Source organism: Pollicipes pollicipes, unplaced genomic scaffold, assembly GCF_011947565.3.
Source record: "Pollicipes pollicipes isolate AB1234 unplaced genomic scaffold, Ppol_2.1 Scaffold_4881;HRSCAF=5763_pilon_pilon_pilon, whole genome shotgun sequence".
NCBI lineage: Eukaryota > Metazoa > Arthropoda > Thecostraca > Pollicipedomorpha > Pollicipedidae > Pollicipes > Pollicipes pollicipes.
Window position 1 is genome coordinate 27,606,460 of NW_023596576.1, and position 17,878 is coordinate 27,624,337.

The window sequence follows — 17,878 nt, forward strand, 5'->3', positions numbered from 1 at the left end:
GGAGACTCCCACGCGGTTGTCAGGGGCCCATAGGTTAAACTGCAAGGGCGCTCTTCAGTGCCCGGCCCCGCTGGGGATGACCAGTTTGTCGCTCTGGTTATAACCCTATTGGTTGTGGACCCCCAAATGGTCGTTCACAAATAGCGCCACACGTACCTACTTGGTGAATTTCCAACCCCAATCCTCCGCTATCGTCAAATGGGTTTCCATGGTTAATGAGTTAAATGTAATGGGTTAAATGGGTTACCTCATGACCTTAGCAGCATTGGTGACGCCCCACCAATTCCTTTCCCATCAAAGCATAACTTTACCTACGGACGGCCTCTTACGACGAACGATGTTAGAACTTCAGATATTTTGTGATCGTCCAATTCACACTTTTTCAGCGAATTAAGTCCACAATTTGGCCGTTCGCGATTATACATCCGATTGCGTGCTTGTCATCAAATTCAAGTTGCGACAAAAAGCTTTTCGGTGCTTTGGCAATTCGGTGCTTTTCTATTCGTGCTATTTTCATTCGCCTAAATTTTATAGTCGACATATCGATGCTCGATAATTTAACATTGCGGATAATTTGTTTTGGGTCAGTTATCTTGTTTGTAATTTGCACATTGTCGAAGGCTAACTGAGCTAGAAACCTTTTACTCCTGCTTTTTATTTTTGGCATGGTGAGCAGAGTTCTTATGCTGAGTTATCGACCTTCATTATACAGGAGGTGCTAGGTAAACCACGTCATTGAGCAGGTTTTGGCTCTTTTGTCAATACCCGGCGTCTGAAGGTGTGCTTATGATTTTGAATGAACGAGGTTGGACCTTGTTCACTCGTACTCATAGGCTCAGCTTGAAAGGTCAAGCATTGACAATGCAACCGTGTTTGCTCTGTAACGTCGCTTAACCAGTGGCTCCTAGTATACTGAAGGATGATAACGCAGCATAATAGGCCTGAGTGTATGCTTTGTTATTACTGCACTATGTCAGGCATTCCAACTATCTGGACATTTATAGACTTTTGTCAACACGTACATCGACAATCACAACCCGTCGGTAGTTTAAATAATGTCATGGACACCAGTCTTGGAAGAAAGGAGATACAAGTTCGCAATATCATTGCTGGCGACACGCTCCTGTTCTACATATGTGCAACTCGGTAGACGTGTACTCGCGTTCTATTTTTGTATTTAGGGCATGGAAGAGACAAATGGCTTGATTGACGGATGCTGCTCGGTGTTTTGATGGTCAAGGGAGAGCTGAAAACACAACCTATCTGGTTTCCCGTTGGTCAATACTTTGTGTAGAAAGGCTTACATGGAGGAAGTCAAATACTTTTGGACGTCAAGCCAGTCAAACCGCCGTAGGACATTGTCAAATTTACGTCGTCCGGAGATTAACCCTAGCTGCAAAGTTGAATGCGTTCTGCAACTTGGCTACGGTCGTGCTAGGCGCTCCTAGAGCGCCTAGAATGATGATAGGCGCCCGTAAATGTCTTCTTTGCCTGAGCATCGGAGATTCTCATCCATAAACAGCGGCAGGGTGGTGGGTGACTTACGGGTGGCTGAGGTCGCTCCTGTCTCCATAAGGTAAAAATTCCACCTCACCAGTATTCACCACCATGTGTTGGAGAAACCACCTGCACATTGTGTTCACGGCCATCTTCGTTGCAGATCCGACAGCCTGCTTCGTGATCCGATGATGATGATCTGCGTGTTGTTAGCGTAACAGGCGACTGTTACGCGGAAGCCGTTGCTTCAGACGGTGTGGCAAGTGAGGTCAATCAGGTTATGTTACACAGCAAAGAGGCAAGGTCGGATCCCCAAATACGCGGATAGTCATGTTTTAGGGACAAGGCAGCGTTTTTCTCATTTTCATTCGCTGCGAATGACCGTCCAGATAGCTCTCTAACCACCCGGCGGATATTTGGAGGAACGGAAACTTCTTAAGAAGGGTAGAGTACTACACCACATTAGAACAACGGCTTAGGTCCATGAGTGTAAGAACTGTTTCTTCAGATCGCTACATGACATGCAAGACTCGGCTGTGGTAATTAAAAGAACTGCCTCGCATTTAAAGATAGTGAAGCAAGCACGAAATATTGTGAAATAAGCTCACTTATAACTATAAGTATGTTTTTTTAGTGCAAAAGGCTGCGCTAGACCCCACAATTTATCCACTTGGTAAACATACTCTTCAATACGTCATTGACTTCATCATCGCACCTTGTACAACATTGGTTGAGAGCCAATTTTGAAAAATATTATTTTTCAAGATCTGATCCGAACCCTTTGAATGAATGGATTTCTGGGATCCGAATTCACGCTGATGAATGCTTGTTGTGTGGGCCCTGACCCCTTACCATCTGATCGCGCAATTCCAGGCATCGGCAGAACTTAGTGGCGAACCGCGATGCTCGGCACGGTCCGTCCCGCCCTCTGACGTCAACTGACCTTTAGCGCGACCGCTGCCACCGGCCGCTGGTCATAGCTGTTGGGGACAAATAGCGAGCGCTCAAAGCGACTCGAACCCACGCCACCTCGCGCGGGTAGATGGGAAGGCAGGCACCCTAACCAACTGAGCCACCGGAACAGTCAAACAATTCATCGCCATTGTATCTGAAAATCGTGCTCACAAGGGCCAGGTTATGAAAGACTCGACGATTGTATTTTTCTTGGCCTTGATCGCCAAATGGCCAATGGAATGGAAGGATTTCAATGGCGTTTCATGATGTCATATGTGCTTGGTGACCACGAAATAGCCTACACACAATAATTTACTCATTTTCGCTGCCATGTAGCTGAGAAACTAGAGGGGTTTAGGTGTTAAGAAAGGCAAGGCTGCGAGTTGCACGGAGCGATCTTCAAGATGGCCGTTTCAGTCCAAAACCCCATACAAATATGAAAACCCGCTTTAAAAGATCGGCACCTGTCGAGGGACGTTCCACGAATCCGTTGCACCCGTGCTCACACTGAACAGACGGACGTTAAACTCTTACGTCCCGATTGGCGGAAGTCCGTTCTCGGGGTGATTGAGGTGAAATATGCATTCAGTTCGCTTGGAGTGAAATTGACATGTTGGATGGATGAGCTCCATCTGGGTGCTATAACAGGTTGTAGTGAGCGGTACATCAGTGGATGTGCACCACTGGTGCGCTGCACCACCAAATCTTGAGTCCCTTCCAATGGCTCGCTCGACCGCCTCAGCACGGTGTGGGTACAGCTGCCTGCACGTCACAAGATCACCGCTGCTTTTGGGAGTCCTGCACATGCCAGAAACACGTCTGCGCGTGTACATCTCTGCTTTCAGCGTCGTTGTCACATTAGCTGTGATATTTCCTCACTCACAGATGGCAGCGATGGGATGCGCAAGCGAAAGTCCTATTTTTTTTTGCCAAGTCAAGCTTTTGTTTTGTATTCGAATTCGGTCGAATAGCCTTCGGTTGAACATCATTGGCCGATTTATCCGGGAACTGTGTACTCCAGCGAAATGTACACGCCAGCTGATGTGTCTGCGTCCAGACATCTGTGAACTAGTGGTCAGCGAACTTAAAGGTGTTGACAGGGCTGACTGCCATTGACTGCTGATGCTGATATCTAGAAAAGAGTCGGATGAGTAGTGGTAAATGTTCATCTAGCATCCGCGCGGTTTACCCGAAGTTTATGCGTGGAACCCTTGGGTCAATCAGCTTACGCACAGTAGTGCCCCATAGTTCACACTGGTTTTCAGTGTTCTTCGGTTGCGTGTGCCACGCGTCCCAGGTGAGCCAGGCACATTTACTTGTTGTCATGCTGTTGCAAACTCTAAACGATCGTCGAGCATGTGCGCAAAAGTCTCACGTTGTTAACAGACTATGACCGCTACACTGAATGGTGGGAAAGTACTTATGTCGATTATGCCAACGCAAGTGTTGTATCTGTCGACCAAATATTTTTGAGTGACGTCACCTTTCTCCCTGTCAAGTAGCACAGGTCTTGTGAGGTATGCATGGGCCATTTCACATCAGTGATACAATGTACCAAAACTGCTGTGATTGCGTGCCTGCCTGTCCATGATTGACTGGTATGCTTGCCATTAGTCATTACCATTCAGACAGAACGTCAACCTTTACAATGTCAACGTTGATGCATAATTCTTACATGAGGAATGCAACTCATGTGAAAGTAGCCATAGAAAACACTAACTGATTAAAACGGGCAGACATTTGTCGCATCGCAATCACAAATTACGAAACAGCAGAGACGAGGGTATTTTTCTTACAGCGCGTTACGTATTCGACTTGTTTGCGATGCAACCGACTCCATGGAAAAAACGCCAATGCAACATTCCATAGTCAGGTGAGATAATTATCCCAGTGTGAGGCAGGCGGGTACCATTTGAAAGGGTCCATACGGAAGTCAATTCTCCCCTTCCCCAAAAAACGAATGCCCGCGTGTTCTCCAAAGCTACCGCTGCATATGTAGCTGAAGGCCTGTCTGCAAACATAAAAATAGTTGTCATATTCGCAGTACTTCCGTTATGCGGCTGGTAAGAGCAAAAGCCTGTGCATTTCTCCCTGCAGGAAATAAAGCCAGAAGCGTGCGCAGAATCTCACTATGGGGGTACAACTCGCCATTGTCAATGAAAGCTCATTTTTGTCGAGCTGTAGGCGCGCTAATCTCCCTTTTTACCTGCCATCGTATTTACTATACCATCATCATTATTAATTTTGAGCATTCAGTAAAATGCACATACAAGGAAGTGGTCCAGATTTCTATGAGGTTTTGAACTGAAATAGGCATTTTGAACATCATTCGATGCAGTTCACAGCCCTGCCGTTCTCGACTTGGGTAGAGCTGTCAACAAGACTTGAACCCCTCAAGTTCCTGAGCTACACATCCGCGAAGATGGGGAGACCATTTCGGAAGCATTTCGACGTCACCTTAGAATTCATGACGCCATAAAACGTCGTTCAAATGCCCGTGTCCCATAAGCCATGCGGCGATCAAGGCCAATAAAAATATGGCTGTGTCGTTCATATCGGACGTTCGTGAGCACGATTTCCAGGCATGACGGCCGTCAATTGGCATTCCATCGATGTTGTGCAAGGTATGATGACGTACTGAGGAGCATATCACTTAACAGAGAAATTGTGTTTCTAAGCAGTCTTGCCTACTAAAAAGAATAGCGATAGTCATAAGTGAACTTGTTTCATCATATCAGATGCGTGCTTCATTGTCTTCAAATGTAAACCATTCCCTTTAATGAATGTGAAAACTGTAAAAGATGGGGGGGGGGGGGGGGGGCATGTGACTGTGGTTCCCCCAGAGTACACCCCTGAATAAACTGCGCCCTTTGTCTGCCGTAAGATGAACAATGGCCTACCTGAATATAACCGTAAAATTACTGATTAAAAAAAAAAACATGATATACTGCCACGTAGACGATTGTTCCGGTCATACGGCAGCTGTGATTTAGTACATTGTCGTTCGTCGGAAGCGCAGCTCGGCGGGGCGCGGTGCTGGATTGTTGGATTCCCCGGAAACCCTCCGACGTGTTTAGTGCTGAACGACTATTACGTTTTTGGTGTTTTTGAGGCCAGACATGTCCTTGATTCGTCTTGGCGTGCCTCGAATCGATGCTGACTCAGCAGTTTTGGAACCCGATTAGTGATGCGAATCCGAGAAATTGGTTACCAAAGTTAGTGAAACCGGTCTTTGATTTAGGCCATTCTATCTTGCTGATTCAGATTCAGATTCTGAATCACGAACAGAAGGGCTAAATCAGAATTATGGAAGCAAAAAAAAACCCCAGATAATAGTCAATATTAAAATAAAGCATGCGTCATTCTGTTGCATTCAGCGACTTTTTAAGATATGTAGCAGTGATGTTTACAGCCACAGGAAAGTTTATAGGACGTAATATTACGGATGGGAATCCACGTCGGCGTAAGGCTATTATTTGGCCCGCTTGTGAGTGTGACAGTCAGTACAAACTGCAGCCTATCAGGTCGTATCAGCCTGTTCTTATGCGCAAGTCGCATAAGAACAGAGACCATACACATGATGGGTATTGTGTTCATGGCATGACCCCATCTATTCTTCGCCCGACTTATAGTTCCATAATCGGTAGATGTAAAAACCCAGACTTTCGTGGCACACGGCCCGGTCGTAAAAAATGTTTCACGTGCTTTCAAGAGCCAACAGCGTCTGTCTTGTGTCAGTCATATTTAAGGTTTAAAGTGAACAGAACTCCTCAAATTGCCAGTGTCTCAACCACAGCCTTTAGATAATTAAGAGAGGCCTGTGCTGCAGCATGACCATGTTTGTCTCACACGGAACATAGACTCCACATGGGCCCGGAAATCTTGCTTTTGTGCAGTGTGAAACGTCTTGTATCGTTTTGGTCCACGGGGTAAAACTAATCATTCAATTCATTAAACAACCCATCCAGTATGAAGACACAATTGAAGTGAACCAGGCTCATGGATGGAGGGCGCATCAAGGCAGTGCAAAGTCTCGTAGAATTACAGACGCTTGTCACGAACATGGGCTTCAAGCGTTTGGCAGGAACCCAAACACAATATGGAAACATGACGACATTTATGCCAAGAACAAGCAGGAAGCAGCATTCCTTTCTCACGGCCTAGATCGCTGGGTATCATAAACACGCGAGTATTATCAATACCATGGATACCCGGGTACAGCAGTAAGACAAGCATATTCCACAATGATCTGGATTCCAAAGTCTATAAAAATTTATTTCATGTTACTGGAACATAACGAAACTAGCGAGTTTTGAAGTGGCAGAGCATATTTGGGATAAGCTGCCCCTGTAACCAACCAGAATGTGCGCACTGATAGGGAGCATTCATTGCATTTGAATCACATCCACAAGACATTTTGTCAACCAACAAAGGGAATTCAACCAAGGCATTGCAACAGCTATGTAAACAAAAGTTACGCCAGCTACACGCGCTGCACATCTAATCATATCACTCATGTAGGTGGCCACTTGGCGGCCTCAAGCACTCAATGCTCTCACATCACACTGCACGAGATGAGCTACCACTAGTGAACAATGACCATTCAGCAAAACACAACGACGTAAATGTTCCCTTATCCAAAGGTTGGATGAGGTTGGCTCCACTCGGACGAACACCCATCAACATGCACCGATATCACCAACGTGCAGATTTGGCACAGATCCGCAGTGTGCACCCGGCGCCCACCCGGCGGCCGCCTGCTGCTCCGCCGCCGGACTACGGCCGCCGGCACGCCGACCCCCTGTGGCGGCGCTCCGATCGTGCGCATCTACTCGGGCAGCAAGTCGTCTCCAATCTCGTCATCCCAGTCGTCGTCGCCGCCCTTGCCCTCCTTGAGCATGCGCTGGTGCATCGGGCCCAGCGGATCCTTGTACTTGGCGTCTGCGGACGCGGGTCGGAGGTCGGCGATCTGGTGAGAGGTGAACACGGGTCCAGGGGCAGCGCAGCCGGCGGCATAACCAGGTTTGCCCGGGCCACTGGCTACCGGCCAGTGAGTAACGAGGTCAACGTGAGAACACATAACGGCCTGTAACGAATTTCTTGGCAATGCAGATCTGAAAATATGATGACTGGCAGGCAGGCGAAATCCGGGCTCGAATGGAAAACAAGTAACGATAAAAGCAATTCAAAGAAAGTAAGTCACAGAAAGCACTCGTGAAACGAATGCCATGGATACCGCGGTCAAACGTATGGGCAGCGAACGTTAACATAAGCTCGGACACCGGCTCACTCGTAGTCAAGTGCAGTGATATTTAGTATTTGTGCTGTGTAAGGCCATATGCCATATTTCGATGTGGATGGAGCACGGCAGGATGGCGCTTGGGAGAGAGCTTACTTACTGAGAGCCGAGAGGGATTTCTAAACTTGTTCATTGGGAGATTTGTGAAGGATGCCTTGTATACGCATCCATAAACAGACCTGCCGCATAACTAACGCTTTTCTCGTCACTGTCCACTAATGTCATTGCACTAGATTTATGTGAGACAGTTTGGCTGACACTCCGGTCATGTCCGACGTTGGGCGCCAGTTTGCCGAGCCGCGGGTGGGCTCACCGATCTCCTCCTCCTGCGGTGGTGGCGTGCCCCCGCCGGCGTCCGTCTGACTGGGCTGCGCCGTCGCCTGAGTCGAGGACGCCGACGGCGTTCTGTCCATGCTGGTCGCCGAGCCGTGCAGTCCGGACCGATACGACGCTGCCGCACAGCCACGGGATGCAGTCACACGAAGGCAAGGCACTGCACAGCTACGCGATGCAGTCACACTACAGCAAAGCACTGCACGACCACGGGATGCAGTCACACTGCAGCAAAGCAATGCACAGCTACGGGATGCAGTCACACTACAGCAAACACTGCACGGCCACGGGATGCAGTCACACTACATCAAAGCACTGCACGGAAGAGTATTAGTCACCGATCCCAAGTGTGGTCTCGAGATCACACACACTGATCCCAAGTGTGGTCTCGAGATCACAGTCACTGATCCCAAGTGTGGTCTCGAGATCACAGTCACTGATCCCAAGTGTGGTCTCGAGATCACAGTCACTGATCCCAAGTGTGGTCTCGAGATCACAGTCACTGATCCCAAGCGCTATTCCACCTGGGGACATTGCTGTCGCCGGCTTCTACTGGCTACTCCAGGCCCGGCACCCGGCGGAGACCCGCGCCAGTCTTCGTGTCATCATTTATTCTCCATACGAGACGACAAACAGAACAATCATCAGTTACGCACCGTTCGCATTGTTAGTTCATGACCCGGGGCAGATCTTTTCCGGAATTTCCGGAATTTCGGAATTTCGGAAAGCGGAATTTCCCATGGCTCGGATCCCGTTAACTTTTCTTTAGGGCTCAAACGACTAGGCTAATTAACTGTGCAAGTTACTGTTACTGCTCTTAGGCCAGTTACTGTTACGAATTTTGGGTCACCTGCCAACGTCCTTCCCCGGGTCACGCACTGGTTACGCTAGGCGAAAATCTTATGCCCTGCCCACGCTTTGTTCAACGTAACGTCCCAACAAGTGACGTCCACTTGCCCCTAATTCAGCTAGAGGTGTGAAACAAAGACGGATGTGTTGCGTGCTATGAGAGGACATCCAGCTTTAAAAGTTTCAAGCGTTGCAAAAAGCTTAAGGGTTTGCAGTCGCATTCAAGTGTAACGCTACGCTGTCCCGCTTATCCCTATCCCTCGTTGCGATTCAGTCACGCTCGATCAAAACTGTCCCCTTCTTCATAAGTAACGTAATATGTGGACAGCTGTGATCAGGGTTAGTTCCACGAGGATGTTTTTTTTAGTTACATGCACACGGAACAGGACTGAATATAATGATTCGTATATTCTAGTGTTCATGCCAGCCAATCTTTACAGTTTGCGCTGCAAGGTTCAGGCATAGTTCTGGCCTTAGCATTGGTTCAATGGGAGGCCAGTGTGTTATAGTGGTATTGACATTACAACAGTGCCTCGGGCCATATCGTCAGGGTGCAGTCACCTTCAGAAAAACAACAAAGAAATTTGTCGCATATTCACAGAGTGAAGCAGACTGAATCAAAAGCATGCCACTATCTTATTTTCCAGTGGGGTAACGCGAATTATTCGTGTTGTCAGTGTGATTCGATGCCTTAACACGCCTTCAACCGTAATTGACCTTCAGTGTGCCACTCCCGTGTACAATGAAGACACTGGCGCGGTCGCAAAGATCTGCTGGCATTGAGCGGAGGATTTCCAAACTCGACCTAATGCAACCCTAACCGCGAATTACCGTTTCACCACCAATTACTCATGACCAGCAGATTCATCTTGGTTCATGATATTCGGGTCTCGTGGGTGAAATAGACTGGCAGTTTAACCTCGAACGGCCTTTGCAAGAAGCACAGATATATCTGCAGGTCATATCACGTCGCACGTTTGAAACCGCTGCATATAACGATGCGCCGCATGCACGGCCGTGAATGAGCTGCAGAGTGCAGATTTTCAACTTATTTGAGGCGCATAGGGTACGCAAACCTGGTCATATCGCCACTTTTCAGCAAGCAAATGTAATTCGACTGGGTCCAGAAACGTGGTAAACGTAGGTCGGCCAAGTTTCATCAAAACCCACCGAACGGTTCACGTAGAGGGATGCATCACTTAGAGGGATGCATGGAGAAAAATCGGAATCCGCTCATATTTGGTCGGGTTTTCCACCAGATTAAAATTTGCAGCTGTGAACTTTACTCAGTTTTCTCATGCTGCCTGAAGTGCTTTAAGATACCTTGTAATAGTGTAGGGGATAGGCGGAGTAGGACGACGACTCCCGCCGAAGAAAACAGACACTAGGCAAAGCTATGTTATTGCCCTCTCCAAATGTTATGTTAGTGTCCACATTTAAGTTCTCGGAGTACGCTTTTGTTGTTTTCGCCAATACATTTTCAAACCGCTCATTCCATTTTCCGTATCAATAGTCAGTTGTGCGCACTAGTCGATGGATGGTGCACAATGTAGAAATTCAAGTTCGTAATTAGCAGGCTGGATCCAAAAGTTGCTGTGAGTGGCGTATGTCCCCATTATCAAGTTCGTTGCTGTTTTCGGTGATGCACCTCTCGCTCATTGCACAACGCTCCTCTTAATCGCCGAAAAACCGATGCTTGGGAGCTGGCTTAATTTTCGCTCCCACGCTAAGTTGTTGGACCCACCAATAAGGGGAATATTTCGCTGTCGTAGCTTTACGTAAACACACTTCAGTTGGATTATGGTTCTATGAGTTTGAGGGGTTTTCGTATTAAGCATACAAAATATCGCATCGCATCGCAGAACTGATCTTACGGCCGCGGGCTCTGCCGGGGAATTGAGGACGGGAGCCCGACCTAGAAGATTTCGACACCATACCCAGGAGTATTGTGTGAGAACGATCTTGAACATCAGTCCAATTCCGAACCTTTGAATTGGTGACGATCCCCCTGTCTACCCAGCTGTCATTGACGTGCGTGGTTTGATTCTGCTTGGCTGAAGACAATCTTGGAGACCTTTTAGGCGATCGTGATGTGTAACTTAGATAAGCCTCCCTATCAAGAGACAATGCTGGCATAGTTACGTCAATCAAAAGAACACAGCAAGGCTTAGAATAGAACAAAACTACCGTACTGCGACATCTCATATAAGCAAGGAGAGAAAAGAGCTCACTTCCTTGTTTCTTCATTCGTTCTTCCCGATTTTCCTTGGACTTTTCGGCCCGTTTGAGCTCGATGGCGTAGTCGGCCGCCTCGGCCAGGCCGAGATCCGTGCAGATTCGGACCAGGAACTTCAGACCTGCCGTAACATGAGCGAAAAGCCGTCGGATCAGCAGCAGCAGAAGAGACAGGCACATAAACGAGGACCTACATATCCACAGCGCCGGAGTTGATATCGCTCACACGCCGCAGCAGACCGTCTTTCACGAGGCCAGGCAGCGGCCTCCTCCCTTGTGTCCCCAGCCATATGTTCAGGGATGGCGGAGTCCCTGCTGGGCATTCGCGCGGCGCCGGCCAGTACGTAGTGACATGTCCTGCCCCGCGCCGCCGGGCCATACCCCAGCGCTCTCTCACACTCGACGTTGTCGGGGAACTTCATGTGGATCTCCTTGTACTTGGCGAGCGCGCGCTGGTAGTTTCCGGCGCGGCGGAAGCAGGAGGCGATCATGAGGTGCCACTTGACCTCGGCCGGCTGGATGAGCGTGGCCCGCTCGAAGAACATGATGGCCTTTTCCGACACCTGGTGTTCGATGTAGTACGAGCCGAGCCAGTCGATCACCTCCAGGTTGGACGGGTAGAAGCGGGACGACTGCCGGCGGGGTGGCGAGACGCATCAGCCGCGGCCTAACCGTGTCCCATGCATTGATGCGTTGGCATCTGCGACAGTGACTAAGGTACAGGACAGGCCGAACTGAGTGCATCTGGACACTGTCGCCGCAGGGCGCATTCGGCCGAAGGAAAATTATTATACGAATAATTACCCCTCCGATAATCACTAAGAATATTCTCCATTTACACTCGGCAGGTCAGGAATTCCACAGATTCGTCTCCCGTGCGCTGTGCGTCGACGGTCATAGCCATGCATAGCAAAAAAAGAAAATAAAAAAATCCGTTATGTGTGTCAATCACCATGCTCTTAAAATCTGTAGGGTTTCTCCTCGGTACCGAGAACTACCGCGGATAATTTTCCGTGTTGGCAGTGCCGACTGTCATTCCGGAAGTTTCCCAACATCCCGGATAACTGTCTGCGATTATCTGCCAGCCAAACGCCTGCACAACACATCATTGCCGGGAAGTGTGGCTCCGTGCGACCGCAAATGCGACAGGCGACTTCTCTCACATCGAAGAAGTACTGGTAGGCGCCCTGCTTGTCGCCCTCTTTGTCGAACAGGGTGCCCAGGTGGAACAGCGTGTCCGGGTCGGTGGGCACCAGGCTCAGCATCTGCACGAACCTGCCGCACGCGCCGACCTAGTCAGAGGCCCGTCCGCTGGTGCCCGTCAGACTCCGTCTGGTAACGCCCGGCACCGACACGCCCACACGGACCCATCTCCAAGTCAACGTACGTGAGGCAGATGTTGCCGTTGGGACATTAGCCCGCGTGGCGTTATTCATCACCGCTAAACATCATCTGTACACCGGACGTCGACCAGAGCCTGCACGGACTGCCGGCCGCGCCGACCCGCGGCGGCGACACCGCCCGCGGCCTACCACTCAGTCGCCTGGTCCACGTCTCCCAGCAGCTCGAAGCAGCTGGCGATCTGGTAGATGATCTGCGGGTGTGAGCGCACAATGGTGTGCAGCTTCATGAACGCGTCCTTGGCTTCCTGATACAGGCGCAGGCGCTTGTTCACGAGACCTGGACGGACGGGAGCGGAACAACCCGAATCAGAAACTTTAGCCAAGCTGATGGCGACTGAGCCAGTGGATGGGATTAATCGGTCACAAGGCGCCAGCACCCGAAGATCAAGGGACGGAGTCGAGATCGGCATTGACAGCAACGTCGCATGCATCCATAACCTGCGTGACAGGAATTAATATATGGCATCAACCCATCACTGTTTCTCGCAATGCCTGCCCATGCACCAGAGCATCACGTAAGTGGCTACTGTATTTACCGAGATTGTAGAGCGCCTGCACGCAAGAGGCGTCATTGTCGAGGGCGCAAACGTAGTACTCCTTGGCCTTCTCCAGTTCGCCCTTCTGGAGCAGACAGTCTCCCAGATTGACAAGAGCCGGAGCGTTGTAACCGTCAGCGTCGCGCGCCTGCTCCCCGTACCGCTGCGCCTCCTCCCACTCCTTCCGCTGGGGCGCGAGGTAACGGTGTGTCAGGCGGGCGGCACAGGTGCCGGCAGCCATAGCGACGCCGATGGGAGTCTTGCTCGGCTAGCCATATCGCCCCCATACCCCGCCTGACATAAATGGAGTGAAGTTCGAAAACCTTTACCCGATGTTGATGACGATGGCATGGCACCAAAGCAATGCAACCCAAATAAATCGGTATGAAAGCTAGGTTTTGCTGTGTAATGTGGCGCAGTAGCGGTGCCGCACTATAACTGAAATTATGTGATGAACCATAAACGTACGCATCTAGCCAGAAAGTACCGCAAGTGCAGCAAGGCAACGGGATACCACCTACCAGAAAATAGAGAAAGGCCAGGTTGGTGAAGGCGTGGGACGCCACCTTCGTTTCCACCTTGTCGAACACTTTCAATGTGTCGATCGCGACTTTAAAGTCCTTCCTGCGCAGGTGCATGACGGCTTTGTTGATCTCTAGATCGCTGGCCAGCTCGGCGTGCTGTGAGTTCTTCAGCGTCTCCACGCACCTGGGGAGACGGGCCACAGCCTCCACCCACGGAAACAGGCCATTCTGGGTGTGGCCGCCCGCTGCCCACCACCCGGTCACCACGGATGGAAACTGGCTGGAAGCCGCGTATGGGCCGGAGGCGCGGCAACCGTCCTCACACATGGCCACGGACCGTTCCGGACGACTCTTCCAACCACCGGGCGGGCACCAGCGGCCAGCCATCGCATAACTGCAACATGGTGTCAGGCTGCACCAATGTAGCCAGAGTAGCGGAGGGAGCGGTGCTCCTCCCGCCGCTCCAGGCGTCTAGTGCGGCCGCCGTCCCGTCCGGACCAGTCAGCGGCTGGGGAGCGCACTCGGCGACGAACGGACGGTACAGCGGCGCGCACAGCCCACGGACTGGCCAGGCGAGGACATCGCCGGAGGCCGGCGGCGGCCGCACCTCTGCGCCCGCCCGTCGGGTAGACCCTCTCCCCCCCCTCACTGACCAGTCGTAGGCCGCTGACACCTCGTCGGGGGTGTCGCCGGTCGACGAGATCAGCTTGGAGGCGGTCAGGATACACTGCTCGGCCTCGTTCCGCAGCCGCCGCTCCTGTTTGCGCATGGGGTCGTTCTTGATGACCTCGAGCACCAGCGACGTCTGTGGGTCCTTCTCTGCCTCCTCCTGAGGTCGGAACGGGCAGCGATGACGGCCACACGCCGCACTGATGGGCGCAGTGTGACGCACGAGACGGCCTGACGCCCCGCGACGGCGAGGTCTCCGGCATCAGCTGCAGCTGCAGGTCGCATGTGCCAGGATAACAGGTTCAGAGGACGCTCAATCCATCCTAGTGATACAAACTTCACTTGTCTAGCTCATTGCACCTTTGTGTGTGTTAATTAAGAGAGCAAACTAGCATGCGCAAACTGTGTTCATGTGCACTGCTGGATCGGCAACTCCCATCAAGCATAGTCCCCCTGGTGCAGTGGAACGGGGAAAGTCAGGCGCAGACTGCACGCACTTCGAGATCTTTATATTTAGCTTCCTTTTCCATATCGAACGGTACTTTCAGGAGCTTCTCGAAGGCGTCCTTTTGCTTCTCCTTTTCTCCCATGGCTTGGAAGCAGACCACCAGGTGCAGGCCTGCCATGACACACAAATATCACCGAAAACGCCAGCTGCCGACGGCAATCGGTGACCTTCCCTTGGTGGCGGGCAAGCATAGTCTGTTCACAAACTGTGCTGAGGCTCGGTTTAAGGCTACATTTAAAGTCATGCGAACAAGCATAGCAAGTCCAACAATGCCGCAAAGACACGTCTTGCCTTAGTGGCACGCAGAGCAACCATTGCTTATCTATCGAGTGAAAGTGCTAGCCGTGCAGCAAGACAGGAACAGACGGATAAAGCGGCGCACCGGTCTGGAACGACGGCTTCTCATGCATGCAAAACTCGAAGCTGGTGATGGCCTCTGTGTAGTGACTCATCTTCACAAACAGTATTCCAATGTTGTGCATGATCTTGATCCTGTGAGGGACACCAATACATATATTTGGATACATTCTACAGGCCCGACATTACTCAAATCGCGCCCACACCTTAACAAACGGGTTATATGTTCGTGCTACGGAACGCCTCACAAAGCTTAACCCTCGTTGGCACGCGGTATGGTTCTGTTTCAAAAACACGACCTCCTCGAGCAAACTTAAAAACTTGACGGCGCGTAATGTTAAGCTCTAAGCAGCAGCATTTTTCGGTGCACCAGTGCAGTTGACCTATCCCACCGGGTCAAACGAGATCACATCGCGTTGTTGGCGTTTCTGAGTAGCTGAGAGCGACAGTACATAACCTTGCATGACCTCAGTCAAGCCAACGGGTGCTGCCGTCATGCCAAGACCCTCCCACTCATTGGGAACCAATCAAATCAATATTTTCAAGTAAAAGAGAAAAGAAGCAGTACACAGAACTAAACATATATCAAGGGGCGCCAGCTGTCCACGTTTATGCGCTGCGAACCTTTGAAACAAGGCCATCAGTTATGACTTGACGTGGAAATAAGTTAACGCTTTATGCTGAAGTGATCTGGTGTAGGTATGGAAAGTCGCTTGTTGCCGTAGTCTGCAGGTGATCACATTATCTGAATTTAGCAATGCTAAAACACAAAAAACGAGATTGTGTTTGATTTATTTTTTAGTTAAGACAAAAGGCGCACACTTACCACAAGCAAACATTGAGGGGTGCTAGGGTTGAACTATGATCACAATTGCAGAAGGAAGTTGGATACTGCTGTCCTTACCCTTTCATAACATAACATTAGGCATTAACATAACATAACATAACATTTCATAACATTAGGCATTACAGTGCTTGGTAAAAATTGTCGTCTCTTTAGGCATTGCCAATGACAGATCTTGTTGGTTTGGCTCGTAAGGACTTTGTATCGCACCTGAATGTTCGAACGCCGCGCTCCATGAAGGAGTGTTGCATTCAACGAACAAGCGTTTTGGCGATCACGGAAGCATTCAACTTTCAACAACGGAAGCATTCAACTTGCCCTCGCTGCTATCAAAACTATTCCGAGCTATCACATTGTTTTGCTAACAGTCGAGTTTCCTTGTAACATTGGACCAATTTGTGAAACATTGCGTAGGCATGCATCATGCCGGTGATAATCGCCAGTCGCCCGTATGACTGGAGTCTGTGGGGTCTTGGGAGACCCCAAAGGAAGCTCAATCACTGTGCAGGCTCAATAACGAGGATCAAGAGTTCAAAAATGTTGAGGAAGAGCCGAAAACGCACCAACACGGTTTCAGATGCAAAGATCCTCACATGCAGGTTAAATAAATGTACATAATTGTCTTAAAACATACTTGGACGATTGTTGACCGCTGGGAACCTGGTCCAAGGCCATGCGATAGTACTTGAGAGCCTTAGGATACTGCTCCATCTTATAGTAGATGTTGCCCATGTTCACTTTTAGCCTCTCAGGGTTGTTGAAGCTCTTGTTCTTTGTGATCACGTCGTACGTGTTCAGAGCCTCCGTGAATAGCTCGTTCTTGGCATATTGGTGCGCCAAATTGGTTAGCACCTGAGGAAAGTAGCAAACCAACGTGAACACCTGCAAATACGGACAAACACGGACGCGTTTAATTCATGCACATACAACTCTCATCTTCCGCTGCTAAACTTAATCGATGCGGGTGGCCAGGAGAACACTAGCCGGTCAAGTCCCAACTAGCCGGCAGCTGCCAGCTGTCCACACGTGGCGGCAGGTCACCTCGGAGGTCGGCCAGCCAGCACACAGCGACAGCAGCAGTGATACTGACCAGGAACGTGAGCTCCATGTTGTGCGACTCCATGAGGCCGGCCTGCTCGCGGTACCGGATCAACGTGCGCTCCTTGGCCGACGCCTCCTTGGCCTTGTCGAGCGCCACCTTATCGTCGTTGCGGCAGCTGGCCAGGCACGACTCCTCCACCAGGTCCATGGTGCGCAGCTCCAGCTGGCGGATCTTCTCCTCGGGCCTGGCGCACGGCACGGCGACGGGCGCACGATGCAATGTCGGTAACGGCGGCCGGCGGCACGGCACGGCGACGGGCGCGCGGTATCGGTAGCGGCGGCGAGAGGTGCGTCAGGGAAGCCGATGGCGGCTTAGGACCGGGAATATCGTACTGACCGACGGTGCGATGTCGGGAATGATGGTCGCCGGCCCAATATTGGGAGCACCCCCGACGGTACCGTACCGGGACTTCCAGCCGGAGGTACAGTACTCCTGATCAGCGCTAACGGTACTAGAAGGTGCGTAACATCCTGAGGTGCAGTATCGGTAGCAGTCGGCGGCTGTGTAGCATAGAGAATACTGACAAGATGCGACGTACGTGTCGACCACCTGTGTCTCCAGTACGGGCTTGGCGCTCTCCAGACCCGGGGTGCCGGCTCCTGAGGAGTACCCGGCGCCCTTGACGGCCGTCATCGGACGGTTGTCGTCCTGGCTGGCCCGAGCGACGGCTGTCATCCCGCGCACCTGTCACATCCGCACGTCAAGCGCGTCATGCGGTCACATGCTAGACCTGCCACACAGTCCGACCAGACGGCCTTCATGACACGG

The 17,878-nt window shown here is 50.7% G+C and overlaps 1 protein-coding gene across 1 annotated transcript; it reads right to left on the reverse strand.

The window, feature by feature from the left end:
• Positions 1-6,762: 6,762 nt before the first annotated feature.
• Positions 6,763-17,798, reverse strand: LOC119101366 (intraflagellar transport protein 88 homolog). Its single transcript, XM_037224697.1, has 14 exons — positions 17,649-17,798; positions 17,099-17,294; positions 16,643-16,860; positions 15,190-15,299; positions 14,797-14,918; positions 14,284-14,459; positions 13,628-13,814; positions 13,107-13,293; positions 12,700-12,847; positions 12,331-12,442; positions 11,565-11,799; positions 11,164-11,289; positions 8,064-8,201; positions 6,763-7,392 (listed from the first exon to the last, which is right to left on the reverse strand). The coding sequence occupies exons 1-14, from the start codon at positions 17,783-17,785 to the stop codon at positions 7,280-7,282; spliced, it is 2,205 nt and encodes a 734-aa protein (XP_037080592.1). The 5' UTR covers positions 17,786-17,798; the 3' UTR covers positions 6,763-7,279.
• Positions 17,799-17,878: the final 80 nt, after the last annotated feature.